Below are 27686 nucleotides of genomic sequence, written 5' to 3' on the forward strand. Positions count from 1 at the left end.
ATTTTCAATTACCAATAAAAAGTAGATCTCCTCTTAGAAAAGTAGAAATTAGTTCTGCCTTGCTCCAGAGTAGACATAAATTCCATTGGAACAATTAATGGTATTAGTAATCTTCTGGTTGTCAGAGCACAAGCTGATTACAAAGTATTGTTTCCAATTTTTTAAAAACATTTTAGTTATTTTCAAAATATCCACGGAAAGAAGTTGAAATTTATTTTCTGTATCATTTCCACAACAACAACAACAACAACAACAAAAAAGAATCTGATCTTTAATTTCTTGCATGACAAAGTCCTTCTGGTTTAAAAGATTGTATTTGTATTTCATATTTACTATTAGTACTGATAATACGATCAATATTTTAATTACTTATTAATTTTAAAGATCTATAAATTAGAAATATATTTAATATAATTAGAAAATGTAAACCAAGCACAGGAATACAGCATTTAAATGTTATTCTAGGACTGATCAATTTTCAAACTAAGAGATATTTTGAATGACATAATTAGGTGATGTTACCCAAATAATTAAGGTCAGTGTGACTTTGAAAATTTGAATTTGATAGTTGTATTGCAACTTTACTCACACTTCAAAACTTTTAACAGACTAATTTCACTATTACCTTCCTAGTGGTGGTGGGGAGACTCAGTAGGGCTAGTTTCTCATATTCAGTGTAAGTGCTACTCAGTTTAACCATATGTATTTCTTAAGCTTGAGGTATTTTTTTCTTGTTTTGCTTTGCTTTGCTGCCACATTGCTCTTTATTCTCTTTATGACATTCTCTTTGTGGCTAAAGATTTTTTCCAAATTCATATTACAGCTTTTTTTTTTTCCCCTCAACAACAGCAAAGTATTATTTGCTCTATGACAAAGAATTTGTGACAGTTGTTGCAGTGATAACCCAAAATCCAACTTTGTGTCTTTCCTTTTTTTTTTCTTGGATATACGTAAATCTGCCGATTTACCTGACAGCTAAGTCTTCTTGACGAACACCATAGTGATCTTCATTGGGAAAAGGAAAGAAAAAGAATTCCGAAATGTGAAATCTTTCTATTTGCTGCTTAGTAGCATTGTTATGCAGTTGCGATTTAGTGGTCATACAGCAAATTTAAACGTTAAAAGTTCTTCTGCCTGACAACATCAGTGCTGCCTCCCTTGGCAGGTGGCACAGGATGAAGAGAAAAACTGTCTCGCAGGGCACTGGTCATGGTTTGCCAAGGTCTGTGACTTGTTTCTTTTTCTGTTTGCTGGTTTTTAGTTACATCTCCATAGATGAAACACTTCAGAGTCTGGAGGCCCATTCCTTCAACAGCTTGAGTAAAGTCACTCACATGTAAGTACTGTAATTAAATAAAAGTAAATAAATGAATGCAGTGATAAAATACATTTGAGGTTGTGTGGAGGAATGTGTATGTTGATGTATGAATTGTCATTCCTTTCTACTTTGTCGGTAAATACTCCTCTTCTTATTTCCTTTCTCTGTAACATGCAAGCTCTCATTCAATGTCAAGTTTAAATAAACTGGTAGCTCAGAAGCTTATCTTCAATTCCTGAAAAAAAATCCAGAACTAGTAATCAAACCAATTGTATGTAAGCACCTAGAATATTATAAAATAAAATATTAAACTATATGGATTTAAGAACAAATAATGTCAGGCCATCTAATTTCCTCTGCAACAGGAAGGTGTCAAAATTACAGTACTAGTGCTTTTGGCAATATATTTTGTGATAGTAACAATAAGGAAGCTGACAGAACAAGACCTGGCTAGAATGGTACTAGGGCAGATAAACAAATTGGTAGAATAGCTGCATTTGGAGAGTTACAGTCATTCAGCATTACCCTGTATAATAAGAACGTAATTAATTAAAGAGGGTTTCATTGGATCCATCTTGCATCTGGCACTCTCCCATGTTTCCATTACTGATTCAAGTCAGGGCATGGAAAACATGCCAATATCAATAAGTTCAGATGAGTTATAGTTCAGCATATTTCAGAGAAGCTTTTTGTATGTAAAGATTCCATGGGAGACCATGAGTGCAGAAAACATCTGAAAGACTTTTGTGTTCAAGAAAACATGACAGAGGAAGACACATCTTAAATGTATATAAATGTGTTTTGAGGGATGAAGCTACAATCCATTTTTCATTGTTGTTTGACAAAGCAATACTTACAATAAAATCAGATTAGAGTAAAGTTTAAGAAAACTTTCTTATGGTTGGCACAAGTAAACACTATATTTGCTTTCATAGGAAAGATGCCTCCTTTAGGGCTGTGTAATCAGAAAACATATAGGTCTATTTAATCTTTACTCAGAGAAAGAAATTGAACTAAGTGATCTCTTAACACTGCTCTATTTTCTATACTTTTTTTCCCCATTTATTTTACACCATGAAATGGAAAGGTTAATAAAAATAAAGGGGATAATATCATTACTGTTGTCATATATAGGGAGCAACTAATACCATAAAACTGAAGTGCTTCCCCTAAGAATACCTGATAAATTGAACTAGGAGCAAAATCTAGGATCCTGAAACTTGCTTTACTCCAATAACATGCTTCTATATTATTGCTGAAATAGCATCACTGAAAGTCTTTGGTCTAGTAATAGTACTTATCTTTGCTTTGAATGCAGTCCCTTCTGTACGTAGTTTTTCCAGGGCTGTCTACCTCATATTTTCCCGTTCTGATTCACAGTTGTTTTGTCTTTAGGATTTCTTGTTCAACAAAAATAAACTTTTAATGAAACATTTTCTGGCATCACATTTTATAAACAGTGAATTAAGTATTTGGCACTACAACCACATATTACTCATGTGGTAGTTGTCTTGTGGTTCACATTTTAGAAGAAATAGAAGGTTCTGCAATAAAGTTAGATGACCCAAGAGCATTTTATGATCTTCAGTTTCTATGTTAGAATCAAAGTAAAGACTGGACAGGAAAAATCTCCCTCAGGATATTAATTAATAACACAAAGATGCTCTCCATCAAGGGGTAATGCAGCAAAAGCTTTTGGATATAAACTATGTTTCCATAAATTGCTCATTTTGAAGTGTGTGACTATTTTAAAGGACTGGTGGATGGAGCTATAGAGTTGTCAGTGCCTCCTATAGCACATGAAAGCTCTTCTAGAAACTACCTGCTATTCTTCAGAATGCTTCAGAGTGGAGCACTGGCTTGCTGAAAGGCATTATATCCACACCTGCCATATAGGCCTTCCAAGCATGTGTAATCATATTCATACACTTGAGAAACCCATTATGCTGTCTTGGTATATCATGGCGTGTCATGCAATCCGCATGCTTCTATGTCACAGCTCCTCCCTGTCTTCCAAAAATCAGGCCAGAGCACACCAGCAAGGTTGATACCACCACGTTATCACATCTAGGTCAAACCCACAGCCTGCCATTCTGCAGCCTGTCTAGGAGTCAGAGGATCTCAATGGCATCTACAGCTACTGCACATATGGCACAGGTCCTTCAGGAGGGCATGGCGGGGAGAGGTTTTTGCTTTGGTTATTTAGGTTTAACGCAGGGCTCTTTATATTTCTCACAAAGAAATACCACACAGAAAATACAAATAGACAAGATATGTTGATAGATTGTTGTTGTTGTTTCCTATGAAAGAATCAGAACAACTTCTCAAGACAAGACACTAGAACTCTTTGCTCACAAAAGCTATAGGCAAAGCCCAAATATTCGCTAGTCCATCTCTACTACTCAAAAGCATGCACTTTTAAAAATCTGTTTGGATGAAAGCCATGCACATTATTTAATCAGAGGATACCCAGACATCTGGAAAACCAAGCAGTTGCATATGAGAGAGAAAGCTATTTATAGATTACACTGTTTTTCTGAATTGTTTCTATAACAAATCATAGTCTGATTTGTTAACGCTTTTTGTTGATGGGTTTAATTTACTTTCCAAACAACAAGATTATTCGGGGATAAATGTTATGTTTTGCTGTACATTTGTTTAATGTTCTCCACTTACATAGTTATTTTGAAAGTATTATTGCCGGATAAAGATTATCATAGATTGTTTTAAAGAAGTTTGAAGTAACAGTTTTGAAAATAAGTCATTTCACAGAGCTTACCTTTCACAGGATCAATTTTTCATGGAGTTTTCATAGAGTGCAGTTTTATGTAAATAATCTTTTTTACACCAATTTAAGCTTATACATACTGTTTAATTTTTAAAAGATTTGTTTTTCTACAAAACTTCTTATAAGAAAATTTAGTGTTTATGGAAGGAAAGCACTAATCGCTTCGGCTTGAGTCAAATGTCATATGAATAGGCATCCTGTGTTCATCACCATTCTGTCTGCCAAGCCTGCTGGTGTGCCTCAGTTTTGAACTTCAGCACTCTATTTTTTTCTGGTCCACACTCAGTGCCTATGTGCCTCTGTCAATGGTTTACGGGCTGGTTCGGCCCAGTTCTGTGACTAGCAGGGCGGAGGGATTTCACAAAATCTGCACCTCCAGAAAAGGAAAACAGGGGACCCCAAAATAATTAAAAACAGCAGCAATGATCTGAGGAGAAACAAATTTACTAAATATAGTATCGGAATGCAAGATAACACACTATAGTACAACAATTAGAATTGAAGCCAATAAATCAAATATACTGAGAGAGTGTCCAAAAGGTGGAAAGGCCTCACCATAACACTGAGGTGAGATGCACAGTGTGGTTGAGCAGCAGGTAGGAGAGCCGATGAAGAAGAGCATGTCAGGTGACCTTGCCAGGGGTTATATCTCCTCTCTGACCACAAAGTCCCCTGGGTTCTTCTCCTCCAGACAGGAGCCCGGAACTTGAGTATTAACAGTTTAACTCCCAGTGCACTACATGATGTTATGATAACCAAAAATCATAAAACCATGACAGCCTCTATCATGACTTTCTGTATGTATGCATCTCTTACGTCCCCTGTTACCTTAAGAGAAACCTCTGAGCCTATATTATATCTAAGCCTAAACTTCTCCTGCGCTGAGCAAGTTTTGCAAACTAAGAGTACATATCATCTCCTGCAATTTCATGAGCTGGATCTCATTTCAAATGAAAGTCTTGGTAAAATTCACACTATACTAAGATTAAAATCAGGGCTAAGACTTTGTGTTGATATTTTCCCCAGTAACGTTAAGTTGATCTCACAATGTATTCTAGCTTGCTGTTTTTGTCACTACTGTTTCTAAGTATGGTTGTGAGATAAATTTATCACGTTTAACAATTCAGGACTGCCTTTCACATACAGTCACAAAACTGTGCTTCCTAGATGCAAATGCAAAAGAGTCTATGTTGCTGTGTAATCTTACTAGCAATCTGTAACTTGATGGCATTAGAAAAAGGAGCTTTTGTAATTAGGTCTTCGTTTCCCAGAAAAACACTCTAAGATAAGGAATATTTACTCTTTCTTTTCAAACCCTCTGTGTCTGCTCATGCTCCTCTCTCCCTCATTTCTCCCCACTCCTCCATACTCCAAACACTCTCTCCTCTTGAACAACTATGTGAGAAGCCCTTTGAGGGTGTGGGAATACAGCCAAAGATTGTGGATCAAGTGGCTTACCTTTGTATATGCAACATCACTTCAAGAGCTGGAGGGACTACTTCACATCTCTGTGCAGAGTGGGTGCAGGGGCACTTCTGCACATGGACAGCCATGGAGTCAGGTCCTGGGATATGGGGTGCAGAAAGGAGAGGTGGTTTTATGACAACGTCTGAGGGGTAACTGGAGAGGAGGAGGGAAGGGCTGGCCCTAATAGGAAACTGAATGAAGGGAAGGGTTATATAGCTGCAATGAATTTTAGGACACTAGAGAAAGTGTTGTGTGGAAAAATCTTAAAAGTGTTGTCTGCAGGTAGAGGATAGACTGGCTAGAGCCTGAACCAATTTTCTAGTGTTAGCAGCGCCAAAACTTGACAGGTGGAAAGCCACGGAGAGCTGCTCTTAGTGGGTCTGGATCTTCACTGCAGGGGGAGGGGAAAACACGGACAAGCGCAGGAGGCCATGGTATTCATTAGCAAAATAAATGTAAGGAAGCAGGGAAAATTCACAAGTTATTACTAGAAAAAGAAAGCAGCTGATTTAAAATGTTTTAGAATTGCTGAGCTAGACATCCTTACTGTTCATACATAGCAAACATAGTGGGATTATATTGACATTCTGGTCAGATTTAGAATATCTGGGTTCTGGTCTCAAGAAAAACTCAGGGATGTGTCAGTACTGCAAGGCACGTCTGAAAGACATGTCTGGTAAACGAATTTTAGAAGTCGCTTACATTAATATTTTTGCTTTTTTAATATTACTAAATGTATACAATATAAGAAGTAGCTGACTGAGCTTTCAAGAGTTTGCTTTGTAAATCTATGGCTCATTATGTTAATTCATCACAGTAATAACTGAGTAATTATCAGTTTCATTTTAAGACTCATTTCAATTTGGAACTAAATATTCACATATGTCCCTAAACAGAAAAGTATTATTTATAGTTATTTATAAATATTGACAAAAGATAAGTGTATCACTAAGTAATTTTCTCTGCACATCTGTTCCTGCCACTCTAAAGTTTTTAAAGTAATTTTCTTAATAAGCAAAACTCAGGTACAATTCACACACAGTAAAATTTTCACTTTGATTGTAAACCTAGAACATTTTTAAATACTACTTTTTTTTTTTTTAATTCTTTATAAGTAATATTTGAGCCAAAACATTCTTTTGATTACAAATTTGAATACTGCTGTCTTATAACAGTTTGGCACCTCTGAATATACTACTTATGACTGATTCATGTAAAATAAATCAAAATCCATCTTGTGTATCACTGTGCTATTAACTGATGTGATTAGAACTATTAAAATACCTTTCCTCCTTTTGAGCTCACTTCATAGGTTCCAATACTGATGGTGCTACAGATATCCTTTAAATCTGAGATTTTTAGGGGGGATTCTATCCAGTGCTGAGATACGTGATGACAGTTCCATGGATGGATCTGACTTTAAAGTTGTCTCTTTTTCAATTTATCCCTGGCATCTTTTTCATTTTATCCCTGGCAGTGTTCAAGAGGCGCTATGAGGATGAGGAGCTATGAGATATGGTTTAGTAGCTTGTGGTAGCAATGGTAATGGGAGTACGATTGGATTAGATGATCTTCTAGGTCCTTTCCAACCTTGTGATTCTATGATTCTATGAATATAAGAATATGAATATGGTATATGAAATGAGAGTCCACATACTTAGTCAGTTACATTTGCCTGGACTAGGAGCAGAGAAATCTGGATTTCTCTCCTAGCTTTTTCTTAAGATTAGCAATCAATTTGTCAAATCACCTTTTTTTCTTTCACCCCTCTCATCCACTTTGTCATCAATTTTTGAAAAGAGACTTCTAGGCAACTGGTTGCCTGCTCTTGATTTAGGTAGCACTTGCCCACAATAGGCCTTTTCCTCCCTCCCTTTTGGACCACAAGAAACCTCCTGAATACAATGTGTAGGATGAAATGGAATTATAAATACATTATATTTTAAAGCACATTTCTTCCCTAATCTCTGCATCATCAATTCAAGAAACCGGAACAGCAAGGGCATAAACCTTTTCCCATTCTTCATTGTATGTAATGATTTGCTTGAGTTCTTTAAGCTTTTCTCTGATTAATGGGCCAACTGTCTCATCTGGCAATTTTGAATCTTTTATTCTCCTTTGTCATTTCCCTTTGTCAACCACCACTTGCTCTCTCATGGCCTAGTTACTTAATAAAATCTGATTGAATCTCATTTAATTATTTTGTGCTCCCAATTTTAGTACCATCTGCAGATTTCGAATTCTTACTTTTAATACCCTCATCCAAATCATTTATGCAGAGTACTATGAATAGCAAAACCCGATGACCCTGTGGCAATACAATGTATTATCCATTTCCAGACTGAATATTGATCTCTCCCCACAGTACGTTTGGTCCACAACAAAGGAATATGTAGCCATGAAGCTCCTGACTTCAGTTTTTTAAATGTAGCAGTGATGGAAAAAACACATCAAAGTTTACGGAGAAAATTTCACTGTTGGGAATATGATTGCTACATAACTATTGAAGTAATTTGAGAGAAGCAAGAGACTGACATAGATTTCTTATAACAAAAACAATACTGTTAAAGAAGTTAACAGACATGAAAAATACTCAGCACTATAATAGCAGTAGCATAACTATTAACTATATCAGTTCAACATGCAAGTAGAATGTAAGTCCTTGTTTCCTCATAATGTAGATGCAGTAAGAACAGAAGGCTTGGAAGATGGAGCAGAAACTCTCTCTGTAAAGAGGAATATAGAGAGGCTGAAGTCTTCCACATGTTGATATATCAATTGTCTGATGCTTCTTTTCCCACTTTTATTTCTCAGAATATTTGGCTAGCTTTATTCTGTGCTTGGGTTACTTGATGTTAGCGCATGGCAAATTAAATACTACCAGTTTCTACTGTCTATACTGAGTAGCACCACTTTTTGGACTGATGTAAGACTAGAATATCGTGCACAGAAACTGCAGCACCATGCCACACATACTTGTCTTCTGTAAAATTTCTCTACGTAAGTAACAAAATGTCCTGAGAGTCTAAGAGCTGTCCTGAGACTGGTCATTCATGGGATACATGGCTCTGATAGGTAGAGAAGAAAATCATCTGTGATCCAGACCAACTTAAGGAGAAAAAGAGAAGCTAGTTTAAATTGTATTTTGCACAGTCTTAGCTTTTCAAAGGTGCCTTTCACTCCAGCTACAGTTCTGGGTGCTGCAATAAGTAACATATAAATTCACACATGGAACTCCCAATCCTACTTCCCTAGGGAAATCACTGCATTCATATTTGTTTAATGTGTTTTAAAAATTTAAACTCTATATTGATTTGTATTAATCGTGCAGACACTCAAATTAAGTTACCAGGCAGGAGGTTTACTGCCTGCAGTAAATGCAAACTGTATTACTGTTTTTAATTTTTTTCTTTTTAAATTAATTTTTTTTCTTTTTACTCAAATTTACAAAGTACCATTCCTATGTTCTCTAAGAGCCCTAACCATAGGGAAATGTCTGAGGATCTATAAGCAAACGTCAAATTTTCTGAAAGTAGTTCCCTGAAATTTAATTCTAATATTCCTGGTTTCTATTATAAAAAATACATGTTATGGTAACATTCCCTCATCCCTCTTTTTTTTCTTGCAGTGAAATTCGAAATCTTAGAAACTTGGATTACATAGATCCAGATGCCTTTAAGAACCTTCCACTGTTGAAATACCTGTAAGTATTTGGCACCTGCAAGTAGTTGGCCTCACAGACATCTCTCTAAATTCTTTACACAATAGCGGTTTCTTTGCATTTCATTTTGGAACTGGTTGTAACACTTTCCCTACTGCTTTACTTTAAGGACAGAAAAAATCAGCTAGAATAGGGGCTGAGACTTTGACTATATTTACAAAGAAATCTTCTAGAAACTCATTGCTATCTTTGCTATTCTTCTGATCCATTAAATGTCTGTAATACATAAATGTTTGCTGTGATCCACTACATGTAACTCTGTCTTCTCTGTTTTAGTGGTATTTTCAATACTGGACTCAAAGTATTTCCTGACCTCACTAAAATTTCTTCATCTGATGTGAACTTTTTACTGTAAGTACCTACCCTCACAGCCATGTAGAATACTGCCACCCTAGATCCCAAGAAAACTTATAGTGAAAACTTCCTTTTTAGAGAAAATTAGAAAATAAGTATGTCAAAATACTGTTCCTCAAATTGTAGTTCAATTATTCTTAGTATCAAATTTGGAAAATGTCAGGTCATCCTGCACTGTGTATTTGAACTGAATGAGACATACACATAATTGCATTTCTCTTCAATTAGCTACATCTCAAAATACACAATTTTTACAGTCCAGCACATCCACTCTTCATCCTGTGAGCCTGCCTGCACTGCTGTAATTTAGGTTGTTGCATCTTAGTGCTACAGGACTCTTTTTTTATTATGAGGAATCAGGTGGTGGTTGGTTGTTAATGAGTTGCTAATGACAGGGTGTAAAAGCACTGGATATCTTTGGAAGGTGGTGGTAGTAGCTCCCACATATCAGTGATCCCATTGGTAAACTCCCATCCTCAGCTTATGGGCTCCATTAGTTCTAAACATCATAACCTTGTTTCAGAACAATAGTAAGCAACACTTCTCCCCTTCCTAACATTACAGTGACACTTCAGAGTCCATCACCTTTCCCCTCAACATATGTAGCTGTAGCACACTGAGAGAATTGCTGGTGGATGTCCAGCACAAGCAGCTGCAGAAGCCTCCAAGATGGCCTTTCACACCCATGGTGATTGGCATAGTGCCAGCATCATCCATGCCTCTAACTAGCATAAGTACTCTGAACTTTCTTTTCTCTGTCCAGGCACTTTCCCTCCACTTATTAAGTACTTGTGTCACTTTCGCATACTTCTCACTGTGGAGGAAAACAAGTCTTCTGTTTGTTACTAAAACAGCCTGCCAATACCAGGCTAATATAGAAAAGCCTTGCACCTAAAAATCCATAAACAAAGAACCACATATTTCCTGAAAACTACTATTTGGCTACACTACAAGCAGGCACTGTTAAGAGAGAGGACTGCTTATTTCACTTCAGTCACTCACCTTATTTCACAGCAGATGCTTAAGATGCCATCTCTTAGAATCACAACACAGCTCCACACAAACACATACTTTGCCTAAATTTACTTGTACAGTCACACTTCGTGCACAACTCTACTACCCCATTAAAGAAACCAGGCAGCAGGAATTACCTATTTTTAAGCAAGCATTCCTGTGAGAGTCCTCATTAACTACAGTCCTCAGCTGGAAAGAATTGTCCTATTAGCAGCTTTGCTAATTTAGTTGAGTTTGCTCACATGATGCATTTCCATGTCATAGTAAAGCATTCTCCTTTTCTTGCAACTTAAAAAAAAAAAGGTTTACTTTAGCTTAAAGGACCCCCTCTTTTCTTTTTTTCTTCTTTCCTTTTTCTCATGGAACAAACTGCAGAACAGCTTGGAGACAAAGAAAGGGAATACAAATGTGGTGGAGGTTTTGTCTCCCGCCTTTTTTATCCTTAAAGCTATTTCAGAAACAAACACTACTGCTGTGACAACAGGTGTTTCTTTGCATTCAAAAAAGCAAAGCCTATATCTGTCTCTGTACACTAATTTGCAATTAAAGCCCAAAATCAGGGTTGCAATCAAGCTAAGGAAGAGCAGCTAAGACAAAGACTTGTAGGCTGACACAAAGTAAAAGTATCTTAGTCACTCTTTAGTGGTAGCAGTCTGCATATCACACAGCATTCAGCTGGAATAGGTTTGATTGTTGAATGGACTAAGTAAAAGTTAAAACTGTAATGTACTATTCTGGAAAGGAATTTACAAAGGCTTGATTAATGGTCTGACCTGGATGTTGATTCAATACTGATAAATGGTGTTCTTAATCAAGCTGGAAAGAATGAAACGCAGGGCCGCCAAGATGATTATAGGACTGAAACACCTCTCCTATAAGGAGAGGCTAAGAGCTGGAACCGTTCAGCCTGGGGAAGAGGAGGCTGGGGGAATCTTATCAATGCGTATAAGTACCTGAACTGGGGATGCAAAGAAGATGAAGCTAGCTTCTTTTCAGCGGTGCCTAGTGCTAGGATAAAAGGCCATATATACAAAATGGAACACAGTATGTTCTAACTGAAAATCAGAAAGCACTTCACTTTGTGGGTGGCTGAGCACTAGCACAAGTAGTATAACTACTTGTTACATTACTATTCACCTTCATGATTGTCCTGGTTTCAGCAAATATATTTTCTTCTTAGCTAGTGTGGTACTGTGTTGTGGGTTTAGAATGAGAATGATATTGATAGCACACCAAAGTTTTAGTTTACTGCTGAGCAGTGTTTGCATGGAACCAAGGAAATTTCACCTTCTCACACTGTTAGTGAGGGGCTGGGGGTGCACAAGAAGCTGGGAGTGGACAGAACCTGGATAGCTGGCACAAACTGGACAAAGGAATGTCCCATACCATTATAGTGACATGCTAAATTATAGAACTGTGTGTGTGTGGGTGGGGGGTTACATTTCCTCTGGGACTGGCTGGGCACCAGCCAGCTAGTGGTGATCAGTTGTGTTGTGCATCAAAATATTTTGCTGTTTTTTTGGGTTTTGTGTGTTCATTTTAACTTTTTTTTTTTTCTTTTTTCCTTTTCCTTATTAACTGCACTTATCTCAAACAATGAGTTTTCTCACTTTTCTCATTTTTGATTCTGTTCCTCATTCCATGGCAGGGGAGAGAGCAAATGGTTATGTGGTGCTGTGGGTATTTCTTAAGGCTGCAGAGTGGGAATTAAGTTTTTAAGAAATAACAGATATTGAAACACTCATTTGGACAACAGTTGAGAAAATTCATTAAGTTAAATCAGACAGTAAAATTTTATTTCACTTTCTTTATAAGCAGTTCTATAAGGGAAAATGCTTTTGTCTGTTATAATGTATTCTCTGATATTTTACCTAAGCATAGCTAAACAGCAAGATCTCATCTCGAAAGTCACTTGAGCTAACTCAGTTGACATTGCAGCATGATTCACTTTGCAAATTATCTGGATTTTGGGAGAATGAATTTGTCTTTGCTGTTCACCACAGAAATCATGCAGGCTGGCACACCTCACCAGGACTATAAAACCCGTTGACTTTGCAAGCTCACTTCTTGGATGCTGAAACATCCTCGATTCTTAATCATCCCAACTTGCCTCTTACAGCTGTAGGTGTAACTAAACAATAATTCTACACTTTTATTTATTACCAAGGCAGAGAAAAATGAATAATAAAACTGTTCTGGAGAAGCTCTGTTAGGCAGATATTTGACTGTGATGTTTTTTCTCCTTTTTCAGTGAAATTGCAGACAATCCTTTCATGACTTCAGTGCCTGCAAATGCTTTCCATGGGCTCTGTAATGAATCTCTAACTCTGTAAGTTCTTCCAGCTTAACCCAAAAAGGCAATCACCTAGCATTAATCCATCAAGCATTTGGTACTATATTAAAAAAAACAACTCAGTTGTACTCTCCAGTAGTTTATAATGGAGAAACATCATAGGCATTATATGTAGTATCCATACTTCTAGAAGTTCAGACAGGCATTACTGTAAAATGGTATCCATACTGCAATTTATTATTTCCTTAATTTGACCTTGCAGAATTTTATTTCTTTGTTTGTAGCTTGGAAGCAGGAAAGGTATAACAAAATGTTTTTGTCTAGTTCTATATTTACTGCACAAAGAAGTAAAAGACAGCATACCTGCCACATGGTATTCTTAATTTGGCTACATTTAGGAAAGCTGCTGGCATCTGCTCAATCTTGCACTACAATTGTTACTTCTTCAAGACATTGAAATTAACTCACTCATAAACACGCAGTTGCAAATAAAAATGATAAATAAGATAATAGGTATTTCATTACCAAAGCATCCCAAAATACACTAATTTATTTATTTTTGTTTGCAGCAAACTCTACAATAATGGTTTTACCAGCATCCAAGGCCATGCTTTTAATGGGACAAATCTGGATGCTATGTAAGTACCAGATAATCTCTTCTTTTAAAAAACACAAATAAAAACAAAAAAGCAACACACACACACACAAAAAGACAAAAACAACAACACATGCAAGGAAAAATAAAGCAAAATACACCAACCGATAATGAATACTCCCTACCTACTGGAGGTTCTTAAATAAATACCTTGTTCTAATCCTTTCTAAGGATCAAAGAGAAGATACTAATTTCAGCCAGCAATAAAAATATAGGTATTTTGACATATTTTGCAGAGTACTTAGATTTTATATACATATATTTATAGTTTAGAAATAAAATCATAGCAGGTGATTCTAGTATGAATTTTGTTTAACTTTCTGACCTGAAGCTACAATGAAATGTCTTTTGGTCAAAAAGATTTCAAAGACACTTGAAATCTTACAAGGCAGTTTACTTTAATAAGTGTAATATTAGTAATGGTAGCAATGACATTTCACAGAAATCTCTTACCTGAAGGAAAAAAAAAAAAAAAAAAAAATGTCAATTGGAAGGAACCAGACACTCGACCTAAAAATGAGAGATGTGCCTGTCCAAAGCAAAAAGCAATTATTTCAGCTTTCTCTTCACCTTCTTACTGTAGTTTCTGGAAAACTACTACTTATCAACTGAATATACTTTTCACATCCTTCTCAAAATGGTCTGTTCACATGGAACAAATCTAGAAAGGTTTTGGAAGCTCCATTTGCTTTGGCAGAGCTTACTCAGCTGGAGTCTGGTTATCAAAATATCTCACAAGTTAAAGAAATTTCTTCATTGTGAACTCTTAAGTTAACTATAGAGGCATGAGGATACAGAAAATTTTCCTACTTCTTTATTTTAAATAGGTTTGGACTTCTATAAAAATTCTGAAAGATCATCTTTCACACGGGCTGAATCTTTGCAAACTGCCTCTTTCTCCCTTAATGCTTATCTGGACTTCTTGAAACCTAAAGAATTGGAGTAGATCTTATTTTCTTCACATGAATTCAGTCATTCAACTTCTGTATGAAAAAGAAAATCTTTTCTTGATGACACAGTGTTTGATATTAATGTCCACAGAAATCACAAGAAGTAAAATACATCTAAATGAATGTGGCATCTCGACTAAATCCAAGCTTTATATGCAATTCTCTGTTAGCCAATTGAAAAACTGTGTAGCTCTTCAGCTTCTCATATACTGATGAAACGCATTTTAAATATGACTCTATAGGAGTTTGTTTTTTTCTTCTCTGATACTGCGCAAACGCTTCTGGCCTCACTGGAGTTTTTGTCATTACTGAAGAATTAAGTGGAAATGTAGTTCTACATGGTTCAGAGTCTGTGGCATTCTGCTTTATTTGACTGGGTAGGAGAAGGAGAATACATGTATAAGTTTCTGCAAATACAACTTATTTTCTTTCAGTAAAAGTTTATAATCAATATTGTTTTAGTGAGTTTTTCCAGAGGCTGTTTATGATGTACTAGTTAAAATTACTTAAATAAATAAATAGAAAATAAAAGCAGGCTTACCTTCAGGGCTTTGCCTATCAGAAGTAAAAACTGCTCATAACAACAAAGAGTTTTCTTGTAATTAAATCATATAAGATTTACCTGGAGCAAAGCACAGCTCCAGATTTACAAGGCAAACTATGGAGCAGAACATCAGTGGTGAAGTCTTTATCTGTTTGATAAACTATATTGAAATTTCTAAACTAATTTTCTTATGTAGTTTGATTAACATGTGCTAAGATAAAGTATAATTCTGTTAAATGCAAGGGTGGAGATTTGTTGTTTCTAGTAGCAGCATGAAGTTAATGCAAAAGGTAAATATTTCATTTTCTTTATTCTGACGCTTTTAATTTGAACTCTCATTTATCTGGCAATGCACAGGAAAGAAAGGACCTGTTTTTCTCTGGGTCTGATCCAGGGCCCTTTGGACTAGATGAAATTAGGAGCAAAAAGAAAAGAGGAGAAAAACAGTGAGGGAAAGATTTTCATGGGTTTCGAGTGATTACTTCAAAGAATAGAACAAGCAAAAAAAAGGATAACAATAGAAAACACAATTTCATTTCTGATGAATCATTCAAATATTCCACATGCTATCTATAAATAGTAAAAAAAAATTGGGAATCGAAGAAGATATCTGCTATCATGTGATTTGCCTTTCACCCAGTCTTGCAGTACTGAAAGACATAATGCAGGGAGGTTGAAAACAACACAGATGTAAGTGTGGAGTTGTGCATAAGTGATTGCCATGTTAAGCAATAGTGCTACCTATTAAGTTTTCTCATTCAACAAGAATCTGTGTTTATAGCAAACCATGATGTCTTCGTACAGGTTTTATAATGGTAGGAAAGTACAAGAACATGAATGAAGAGGTGAACTGTACTTCTACTGAACATTGTCCATCTGAAAGTTGAATCTCTCCACCAAAAACAACATTTAATCCTGACACTTCTGCAGAATTCTGCAAAGTGGTGCTCCTGCAACTGTGTTTATTTCTGTAAGGAAATTGATGAGGAAAGAAGTTTCTTAAGAATATAGTTCCAGTGAATGGCAAAATGCATGAGATGAGCTTTTACAGAGCTAAATTACTGAAATGGTGAGTGTGCAATTTCAAAATCTAATTACAAAAATAACTCCAAAAGGATGTATTTATTTTGGTATACGCTCCCAGGGATAATTTTTAATGCTTGGTCAAGCTCAGAGACAAGATAAACAACAGTGTAGTAGAAGCACATGATGAATCCTTAACATTGCTCACATCTTTTGCAGACTCTCCATTTCTTTAACTCTCAATTAATAAACAAACAGGATATTTAATTAGACTAATGCATTACATGTCCAGAGCCTGTTTAATGGTGGATATAAGAAGTAGTTTTTACAATAGGGATGGCGAAACACTGGAACAGATTGCCAGAGAGATGGAGTATGTTCTGTCTCTGGAGATATTCAAGGTCAGGTTGGACAGGGCTCTGAGCAACACGTTGGAGCTGTAGGTGTCTCTGCTCTCTGCAGGGAGTTGGACTAAATGATCTGCAATTGTTGCTTTCAACTCAAATGATTCTATAATTATATGATTCTGCAAGCTTCAAAAGCTAAACTCAGGAGTTGCTTTTCCTCAGGTGGACTATCTAACTTGTGGCTTTATGAAGTATGTGTTGATAATGACTGAATATTCATATATTTGTCATTTCATTTATAGCACAATTAAACCATCGCCTTATCCTACTCTATACTTCCTGCACACTTTGCACTGTGATGTTAATGTTTTTCTGATTGCCTTTCATTAACTCTCCAAACTGATCATTATTCTAGTGTCCCCACTGAGGACAGACATTCTCAGTCTTTCAATGTTTGTTTTGACACTATCACTATTTGACATGTACCATATTGTGCTTTCCTTTTCTGCACTGCATTTAAATAACATTCAATACCATTAAGCCATGCATAAAAGTGAGATTAAAGGTGCTCTTGTAAGGAGTTATGTTAGCTAAATAAATTTTCTTTGTCAAATGACTGTTTATCACAGTCTTTTTTTTTTTTTTTTTTCTGTTTATAAGAAGTACCTATCAGAGTAAAAGATTAAACTGAAATCAATTATCATCAGGAAATTATATGTTCTGATGAGCCTGGGACGTGTGTGAAAACTGGCAAATAACACTGCAGCCTCCCCTTGTTAACAAATGGTTATGAACTTCCCCTAAGCTTCCACTGGACCACTTCCATTCGTCAATTTGAAGATTTTTGTCACATATGTGAACTATAAAATTTCAGGTTTATCACTGTGTTATTCAAGTGTCAAGGGAAAATATTTCACAGCTGGACAAGTAATTTATCTGGCTGTGTAATAATATCTAGTTATCAATTCAGACAGTTTAATTAGATCAGGCAGGATTTTGTGTCCTTCAGAACCATTGGATTATTCTTAGCTCCTGCTCTGTTTTTGGTTTTCGTATTCACTTGGTGATAAAATCTTGAAATTTGCAAAATGAAGCAACAGCTCAAAACAAAGATTGTCATTTACAGACTTTGCGTTCTCAAAAACTACAGACGTAAGGTGATACTATAATACTTCATATATTTAAAGAAACAAAGTTTATTTTAAACAGCAATAGATGAGGAGAAAGAATAAGCTATTTTTCTCTGTAAGAAGCAAGGCTTTAGGCATTGGCATTGTCCAGTGAATAACATGCCAGAAGTTTTATTCTGGCATGGCTCTGTAAGACTCTATTTTGAATAAACCAGCTGAAGAGCATTTACTTCTGCTCATTTCTCACTATGGTGATCAATGTGAGCTTGTACACAACAAATGTTTTGGAAAAACTGCCAGTGACTTCAACCAGGATGGGATTAAAAGCTTTACTTGTTGTTTTTTTTTTTTAATTTTTTTTTCTTCAAAACAAAAAACAATTGCACTGACTTTATTACTTTTACAGCTTAACCCCCAGTTCACCTGTCTCAATTTAGAAGATTCTCCCAGCACAGAGGTAAAATGGTGATCCTTCTGCACTTCTCTGAGTTGGCTGACTAATTTCAAATGGTGTTTTTATTACAGAGGTTAGAGTTAAGAAAGGTTTGACAGGTCACGTACCTCCTCCGCTAATTGGCACAATGGGCATAGCATTTTCATTGACATCCTCTGAGAGCAGGGGTTACAAGCTTTCTTTTATATTTTTTTGCTTTCCTAGCTACATCACAAGCTAACTTTAAAAAGTTTATAGTAGTTACAGTACCCAACATCCTGACATCAACTGCATCATTGGCAATTTTCTCTGCTTTTCTCTGTCCTTTTAAACATGACCTCCACAAGGCAGATTGTTTGCTGTCCTTGCAAGGTTTCTGTTCTTCATTTGGCTTTAAGAGGAGCAATGTTTTACAGTCATCACATCATGTCATATTATTCTTCGTCATTCTTCGTCAAGACCTCCATCAGCCTTTGTTGGCAATATGTCAAGGAATGCTTTTACTTGTTCATCCTGAGTGACCCACTGTTGTTGCCAACCCAAGCTATCTGTAATAATGTGGTCTGGGGCTGTTGTTGTTGCTCCTAGACTGCCATCTCATGTTTTAATCTGTGTTTTGCTATTCGTGCCTTTACTTTTCCCATTATACAGAAATTTGAAAAAAAAGGAAACCTATTTTGAATATAAAGGGGAGAGTCAGTTGCCTTAGGCACCATGTTCCTTCAGGGCCTTTACAGCATTGATCATTTTGCCTTCTTTCATTAAGGGGATTATTCATTCCCCCCTGACAACTTTCCTTAGCAATTCTCTACATTCTTCTCCTTAATGAGTCATATTGCATTTCTGCCCCGAAGCTCAGTCCTGCAGCATTTTACCATCTACACTGCTGTCTTAGTTCAAACTTCTCTCAAAGGTCTTGCCTTAGCACAGCACAGGAACAAGATGCTTGAATTGTTGGGTATCACTGCTTATATAGTGCCCCTTAGCCAAGAGAGTTGCATACTTGCTCCTTCCTCCTCAGGGACAACTATATCTGGTAAATGACTCTCACTGCCATCACAGGACTCCAGTTTCCAATGAAATTAAGTTATCAAACATGACTAGATTTGATGTCTGCAAGCTACTCCACTTGTAAACTTTGAGATAGATCTTGACTGAACCAAGTAAAAATAACACAGGTCTTAACTGCTTGCTGAGGGAAGGAGTCATCACAGTGAAGTCCTATCCACATCCCTGTGTATGTGTGCAGTGTGTATGTACATATAAACACATACATATCTATATGTATATATATATCACAACCTAATCTTCAGTCTCTTTTCATTGCTTAGCAAATTCAGCGTGTCCTGTCTATGTTTACAAGATCTGGCTGCTTATAGTCCTGGCTAACCAAGGAGATGGCATGAAGTACAACCTCATCAAGGAAATTAATGCATTTTGGTATTTTGAGGAGTACATTTTAGCTGAACATTTACTCCAAAACCACATTTTTGTTCTAACCCTATGTCAAATGTATCCAACTCACACAGAAGTTGGCATCATAAAATACATGATGAAATAAAAATAATGCTTGTTTTTCCATTTCATCATGTTCTGTGTATATCTGCTCTTTGCAGAATTTCATAGAAGTGGTCAGTGCTCTACATCCACTGTGCCTCCAGCACAAAAGCAGGATGCCTGTGCTTCTGCTGTTTACTGAATTTATGTTTTCTCTTTGTAGACCTGCAACTGTGGATTTACCAAAAGCAATTATTTTTCTCCTAGTTTCTTCCACAAAAACTCCATAAACTGTCTTGGGCCATTGAGAACAAAAGTCTCAGAAATAAATGTGTAGCCTTGCAATTACAGTTTGCAATTTGACTAAATTACCTGCAATCTGTATAGAAGGGCTGCTCCAAAACTAATGCCCTATTTTATTACATTGGCCCACAGTGTTGGAGGTGTATGTGCATGTTAGGGCAGTAGAGGTCAAACCTTCCTTCCACTGCTCTGATGGCAGGAGGGCAGTCTGACAAAACAGTGTCTGACATGGAAATCCAGATGGAGCAAATACGAGTCATTTAGTTCCTCCATTCAGAAAAATGGCACCCACTGACAGTCATTGGCACTTGCTGAACATTGATGGAGACCAAACAATGGATATAAGCACAACGAGGCAGTGTGTGGTATGTTTCAGTAGTGGCAGGAGTGAGTTGAAAGACAAGCCATATTCCAGATGCACCACTGCCACTCTACACAATGAAGGGTGTCTTGATCTACTAATCCATGTAAATTGGCAGATTGTGAGAACTGTATATAGAGCTGAATGCTGGCTTCAATCCATTGGAAACTGTGGTGGCAGTGTTCCAATATAGCAAAGTTTTGTTTCAAGTAGGTCCCATGAGTAACACAGTAACAGAAAGAACACTGTATGCAAGTTTGTCAGGATCTATTGAAGCAATATGAGCTTGAAAGTGATGGTTTCCTGGATTGCATCATTACTGGTAATAAGACGAGATGTGATGACATCACTATGAGCTGGAAAAAAAAAGGCAGTCTATGTAATGGCAACATGTGAATTTTCCATCAAGAACACAGCACTGAGGGGGTAAACTGATGTGCACCGTTGTTTGTGCTAAGAATGGGGTGATCCCTTGGGATTTCCAGGAACCCAGACAAAACTACATCACAACACTAAGCTGAAGGCTCATATTTCCAGAGTCAGCCCTGAGAAAACAACCTTTCTCTTGCAACACACTAAGACCAGTTTGAAGATTATGGAGCACATTTCTGATCTGGGCTGTACTGTCCTACCACAGCCTCTGTATAATCCAGATTTGGTGTCTTCTGACTTCCAACTGTTCAAGACCATGCAAGATGGACTGCAAGAGCTATCCAAACAGCTGTGAAACAGTAGGTCATCTCTGCTGGTACAGATTTTTATGAGCTCTTGTTCATTGCTGGTGAAAATGAATAGCCAGTGGTGGTGACTATGTTGAAAAGTAGGGTTTTACAGCTGAGAATTTGCTCTATCAGTGTTATTGTGCACTTTGTATCTGTTGTGGTATCCATGGAAATAAATAACATGTATTACTTTTGAAGCAGCCTATGTATTTTTACATTTCTCACATTATCATTTCAGACCATGCTAAACAGGAATTCATCTTAAAAATGATGAAGATTCATCCTAGATTAGTCACTATTAATGTAACCTAGAAATGCAAAAATAAACTTAAAATTGAATGTTTCAGTTGGGTTGTATTACTTTGTTTTCAGCATTCGGTAGCATTGCATTGCCTGTCTTTAACCATGCACCTTTAACTTGACTCTGGGATGGGATGGTCCTTTACATATTATTTTTGTCAATCTATTTAGACATGTAAACTTGAATATCTTTCACCTATGGATGACTGTTTCCAAATTCCAAACTGTTTTGTCTGTTTCTGCAGCTATCTCCACAAGAACAAATACCTGAAAGTTATCAATGAAGATGCATTTCTGGGCGTGCACAGTGGACCAACTCTACTGTGAGTAGGAGAAAGTGATGTAAAGAAAGCCTTAAAAATAATATAATTTTGTTTACACTTTCTTTTCAACTGTCATCAATAGTAGAACAGAGGGGTGGGAATGGCAAGTTAACAAAAAGATGATCAGCAACAAAAGCTTTTCCACAGGAGACCAATTTACTCTTAGAATTAGTTTTTCTCCAGTTTTTTCTTCTGAAAGATTCTGTACTACAATCTGTCTCATGACCATGAAATGGGAGTACAACTGTAAATCAAGGGACTGTTGTATCATACCTGTAAAGGAAATGGAAACAGAGATGAAAATTGATTCAGTCAGAATAAATTTACTGGTCTTGCTGCCTTATCATCTTTCTCATGTAACCTGGCTTCCAGCCTCATAGTCATCTGAAGGATTTTAATATAAAATTATGTCATTTTTGGTTCAGGTATCTAGCTGTTGTTAGCTTCATTAGCTGGCATGGGAATCTGTGGACATTGGATCTTCTTCAAGAAGAAAGTTCCATTTAAAATACTCTTTCCTCTTGCAAAATAATTATGTGGAAAAAGATTGCCAAAAGATAAATATTCCATTCCCTGAGGCAATGAATATTATTGCCTACAATAGTCAAAATGATCTCAACAAATGAGACTCTTTCTGCCTTGCCACCCTATCAAGCTGGCAGAACTTATGGTCTTGAGATTCTTTTATACACTCTTCAAGTTATGGTTGATGGAACTTCTATCCCACAGATATATAGTTTACTACTCTTTTTTTCTGATCAGGACTTCAGCAGCAACAGCAACCTAAAAACTAAAATAATTACCTTGGATCCACCCCAAGAGGATAATTTTCTTCCATTTCAACTTTAAAGAAAGCCAGTGGAAAACATCTAAGTTAAAATTATCCTAAATATATTACATGAGTTTGGGCATGCTCTAGGTGGTATATTTAGGTTAGGTGGTATGTTTAGACAGATATTAAAAATCTAGGTATATTTCTGTTTATAAATTTGCAGTTTGCAATAGCAAAGAAAGAGGGGAGTTGGATCATTGAAGAGAGGAGGAAAAATGTCAATAATTCTGATTCCTCTCTTTGCTGTATAGCCAGATGTATGGACTGCTCCCTTTGAAAAACTATTTTAGCAGCATAATGACAGTGCACTGCTCTTACCCTCAAAATGAATTCTTGACTAGGATTCAGAGGACCTGGTTTACCAAAATGTATCAACAAGAGCTGACACCTAGACCTATGCAAGTTCAGCAGAGTACAATGAAAACATAATCAGGCTTACAGTATAGTTAGATTTTGCAAAATATACAGTCTGAATTCAAAACATTATTAATTCTTGCATAAGATATTTATGAAAAATTAATTATCTGTAGAAAGCAGAGGCATTTTTTAAAGCATTGCTTCCCTTACTGGGAATCAGTCCTACCTTAGGAAGACCCACTCTGTTCATGCCACTGGGCAAAAACAGTTCTTCAAGCAATGGGAACAGCCTGCATTCTGTGAAGCAAACAGTAAGAATTTGTAGATGTAAAGACTCTGCTTAAATGAAAATAATGTGTAGTGTAAGCCCAGCTTAGAATAGATTTTATAGCTACTATAGTAGTACAACTAAGAAGACTGGGTATGATTAGATAAAAAATCCTTAATTGTGCTACTGTACATTCACTCTCATTTTCTCAATTAATCTGTCTTAAATTTTCATTATCATTTGATTTCATATTGCAGCTGCATGTCTCTGACTGTGAAAAAAAGGTGGAAAAACTTACCAGTTACCTCTAGTTTTGAATTTCATTTTAAAAAATAAGGACCAAAAATAATAATCCTTAAAAATATATCAAATCTGAGCAGTTAAACATTTAACACTTGAACCATGTATACTGATCACTCAGCTTATTAAATCATAAGCTATGCTTTATTTATGTATTCATCTGAAGCTTACCTATGGCTGATGCAACATTCGGTTCCCTATAAATTCAAATTTCCCGTAAGATAAGCAACAGCTGAAAAACATCATAGGATTTATAAAGAAACCATACGGAAAAACTAAAAAAAAATTAAACATGGATGAGAGCATTTGTGTTAACTGCACACTCCAAAGCATGTACATTTGCTATTGCAAATCAATCACTTCCAAGAGCTCAACGAGCTCTAAACCCCAGCAACATGAATGCTGGATCTGGAATAGAAGTGAACTTTTTCAGCATTTTACCACATCCCTGAACACTTGGTGTCTTCTACAAGGAGTGTGGCTGCCTGGTTTCCATATCAGCCTTTGGTGGAGGTTTGCAAAAGGCCTTTTGGAAGTCCTAGGAGACTACAAGAGCAGGTTTTCATCACAATGCTTGGAGAGATTTGTTTCTAAAGCAAGACTTTACCAAAGGCCTTTACTTGCTGATTCTATCAGGCACATTGTCTTAGTCCATACCTTTATTAATTGTTCTTCTTGTTAGATTTCTAAAAAAAGTCTAGTGCAGACATCAGAGCCTGATAGGCACATGCTTCCCAATGTTCCAAAAACTGTTGGCTCATTTGCTGCCTTTGTGTTCTGGGACTAAATAGGGCTAAGTTGGAGGATGCACACCTCCTCTCCTAATTCGACTCTTTCCTCCTTAAGCTCCTTCAGAACTTTTCAGTGAAAACCATCCAGTCCTGGTTATTCGTCATTCATTTTATCAGTTTCCTGTCTCTTTTTTAGTCAAGTCTATCAGACTTCTTGTTTTTAAAAGTGAGCTAGCTACAGCTTTGCAGTAGTAGCTGGATACTCCATGCACTGTAAACGCAGCTGTGTTTTAAAAATGTCTTAGTTATGTATATAATTACATATTAATAAGGCTGACATAACTGTATTTTTCTTAGTAGTCCAGAATCAGAACTGATCATACAATGAAACAAGATAAAAACGTCATTCATGAACATTTGTGTTCTATATGTATGTTAATGCAGATTAAGATACAATGTCTGGCAAGCCAATAAGTCCTTATTACTTTCTATGAAAATATTTGATAATTCTATGATCATCCTTGATGTATGTTTCTAAACTTTTCTAGTTTATTTACCCATTGTAAACTGCATGTAGTATTTATAGAACTGCATATAGTACTTAAAATGTAGTCAGATTTACGGACTGAAGATTTTCTACTTCTTTCCTAAAAATACTAAGCATTCTATTTCCCTTCAACATTACTGAGTAACAATGTGCTGAGATTTGCAGGGAGGACTTCAAGATCTACCCAGAGTACTAGGTAAATTAAACATCATTGTAATCTACCTACTGGTAAGATAGGTTTTCCTAAATGCACTTTGCATCAATATTGAATCCCATCTACCGCTCAGTCACTTAGTATTGCAGGATTCTTCAGCTTCTTTTCTCAGGCATCCTTAGCTCTCAATACCCTATATTATTTTGTGTCAGAAAGAAACTTCATTGCTTCCAGTCTCATTGGCTTTTCAGATTATTTATGAATATTTCAATAGTACCAGCACTAGCCTAGGTCCTGTGAACTTCTGCTGCTATGATGTGTATACTCTGATACCATTTCCCATTCTTTTTCTAGTATGACAACTTATACTAAATTCCCAGGCTTTTTCCCAACTACTTTTACTTTTTTATTAATCCACAAGAGCTATTCTTCTTGTTACATAACCTCTTAGTTACCACAACTGCCCTCGATACCTGACTTTGTCAAGGCTTTTCAAAAATAAAAACTTCATTGTGCAAACTGCATCATCTTTTCCCATGTGGTTATATGAGAACATCATCAAAGAGTGCCCAAGAATTTGTGATGTGCCACTTTTCCCTTCCAAAAAGCCTTAGCAACTCCCATCACACAGCATTTAACCATGTTCCCTTCCTGCAGGTAGCTACCACCACCATGAGGACTTGATGGAGACCCATGGGGGTTGCCAAAAGGCCAGCTTTATCTTGGTAAGATCTGCTCCAAGATCTACTTTACCAAGATGTTTTGCTTAGAAGGAGGTCTATATAGCATGGAGAAAATAGTGAAAAATAAAAAGCCACAGGTAAAGGCAAGTAAGTTAATTGAGGGATAGGAACACCCATCATATAAGTAAAGGTTGAGATTTGGAAACATTTAGCCCGGAGAAGGGAAGGTTCAAGAGACACTTACCAGTGTATATAAATATTTCAAATTGGATGGGGTTGGAGCTGGCAAAATGCAGCCAGACTCTCATTGGTAGCAACAGAACAAGAGGCAAGCACAAAATGAAATACAGAAAAGTTTAGTTCACTTTAAGATAAATCTTCTTTACTGTATGGGTAGTCAAATGCTGAACAACCTGACTATACAGGTTGTAGAGTATCCATTTCTTGAGGTACTGAGAACTCAACAGGACAAAGCTTTGAGCAACTGGTTCCAAGTGGCTGCTTTGAAGAGGGAGGTCAAACTGGATGACCCCTGGATTCGACTTACTCTGAGACTCTATAAAAGATAAAATGACAGGAGGGAGCATTCAGACTGCTGTAAGGCCCATTTCAGGGGCTTAGCATAAAGATGTACAGCCTACTGAAAAAGATCTAAAAGAACAAAAAGGAAGCTGATGTCACTGAAATCAACTAGTTGTGACATATTCAAGTACATATAATAGCAAAGAAGCTATTAGATGTAAAAAGCCCTCCTTCAGACAGTGGAAGCAATTTCTAACTTACTAACACTAGCGAATCAAAAGGAAAAATAAGGCAATGTAATAACAAGAGATTTAGAAGCAATTTTTTCAAAGAATAAAATTAGTAATTATTTTCTTTTAAATGCAGGAAACCAATCAGAGTGGGTGAGACTTAGAGGGATAACAACAGCACTCTTGGAAAACAATGAGTAGGAAAAAGGAGAACTATTTATTAGCATGATGTTTCATGATGAAAGTGCTTAATGCTCCCACAGCAGAAACTTTTTTACTGGTTTACTTCTTTACAGAGCTGACTCTGAGAAATGACCTTGACCTCCAGCATCATTAGAAGAAGTTTGATACAAAGCAAATAAATGAGTGCCAAAGACTAGCAGGATCTGATGATATTCAACTGGCTTAAGGAAATCCATAAACAATGCAACATATCATCTGCTAAGTCAGACTCAGTTCCAGAAAACAGAAAGCAGCAAATATTAATATTTTGTGAGCATTTCAGGATACACTGAGATAGAGCATTTTAATTTCAGATTATAAAGGACATTGTTTTAGCAATTACAAGGTGCCTAACATATTAAAATGAGTCTAAAGAAGCCTGAAGGAAAATAGTTCTTCTAATGGAAGATGCAGTTTTGCTAAAGAATTTTGAGATCTTTATTTTTGTACATCGTCTCTGAAGTTGTAAATTTAAAGTCCTGGCATTTATCATCTCTGCTCTCATCTATGAGACATTAAAGATGAACTTTAAAACACATACATACCTACAAATTATACATAGTATTCCTAAAGAAGGCTATGTTAATGTACATAGAATTATATATATAATTGTATATTAGTAAAAGTATCAGAAACTGAAGATGAAGTGATTTAATTACTCTGTGGTATAAAGTTAAGGTTTATTTAGTTCATAAGAACATGCTGTATGTCTTTTGTTTTTTGGAAGTGGAATATACCTTTGCAGCTTCCTAAATCCCCACCTACCCTGGATTTTATTTCTGCTGTAGAATTCTATGAATCTCATAAACCACTGTGAGAATCTGAAACATTTCAGATCCAATCACTCACTATTCTGTTTTGTCTGTTTCTTCCTTTACAAAGGGATGTCTCCAGAACAGTCATTGTTAATCTTCCTGTCAAAGGATTGGAAAGCCTTAAAGAACTAATGGCCCAAAACACATGGACATTAAAGAAATTACCAGCTGTAAAGATATTTCTTCAGCTAATTCGAGCTGATCTGTCCTATCCAAGTCACTGCTGCGCTTTCAAGAACTGGAAAAAGAACAGTGGGTGAGTCTTTAAAAGATAGAAGTAAAGACAATTTTTAAATATTAATACAAAAGTACATAATCAGCACTTTTATGAACATTTTCTCTAGTTCTTGAGTACATTCTTTGAAACAAAGGGATACAGCTTCAAACTCAGAAAGGAAATAATTTCTGATACATCACAGGATCAGTAGGACCTTTTGCAAGGCTCTTCCTTTTGCTAAGCCCAGAAGGAAAAAAAAAAAGTA

General features: G+C 36.3%; 1 protein-coding gene and 1 long non-coding RNA gene across 2 annotated transcripts in view; one reads left to right on the top strand and one right to left on the bottom strand.

The window, feature by feature from the left end:
* Positions 1–27686, top strand: part of TSHR (thyroid stimulating hormone receptor) — a 50315-nt gene that overhangs the window by 16047 nt on the left and 6582 nt on the right. Inside the window, exons 3-9 of the mRNA XM_048949383.1 lie at positions 1262–1336; positions 9202–9276; positions 9571–9645; positions 12914–12991; positions 13525–13593; positions 21466–21543; positions 27272–27460. Coding sequence (XP_048805340.1) covers positions 1262–1336; positions 9202–9276; positions 9571–9645; positions 12914–12991; positions 13525–13593; positions 21466–21543; positions 27272–27460 — 639 coding nt within the window. The remainder of the gene's footprint in view (positions 1–1261; positions 1337–9201; positions 9277–9570; positions 9646–12913; positions 12992–13524; positions 13594–21465; positions 21544–27271; positions 27461–27686) is intronic.
* On the bottom strand, positions 191–10815 carry LOC125695209 (uncharacterized). Its single transcript, XR_007377870.1, has 3 exons — positions 10651–10815; positions 5565–5670; positions 191–1343 (listed from the first exon to the last, which is right to left on the bottom strand). It is a non-coding gene; the product is annotated as an uncharacterized LOC125695209 (long non-coding RNA).

This window comes from Lagopus muta, chromosome 6 (assembly GCF_023343835.1).
Source record: "Lagopus muta isolate bLagMut1 chromosome 6, bLagMut1 primary, whole genome shotgun sequence".
NCBI lineage: Eukaryota > Metazoa > Chordata > Aves > Galliformes > Phasianidae > Lagopus > Lagopus muta.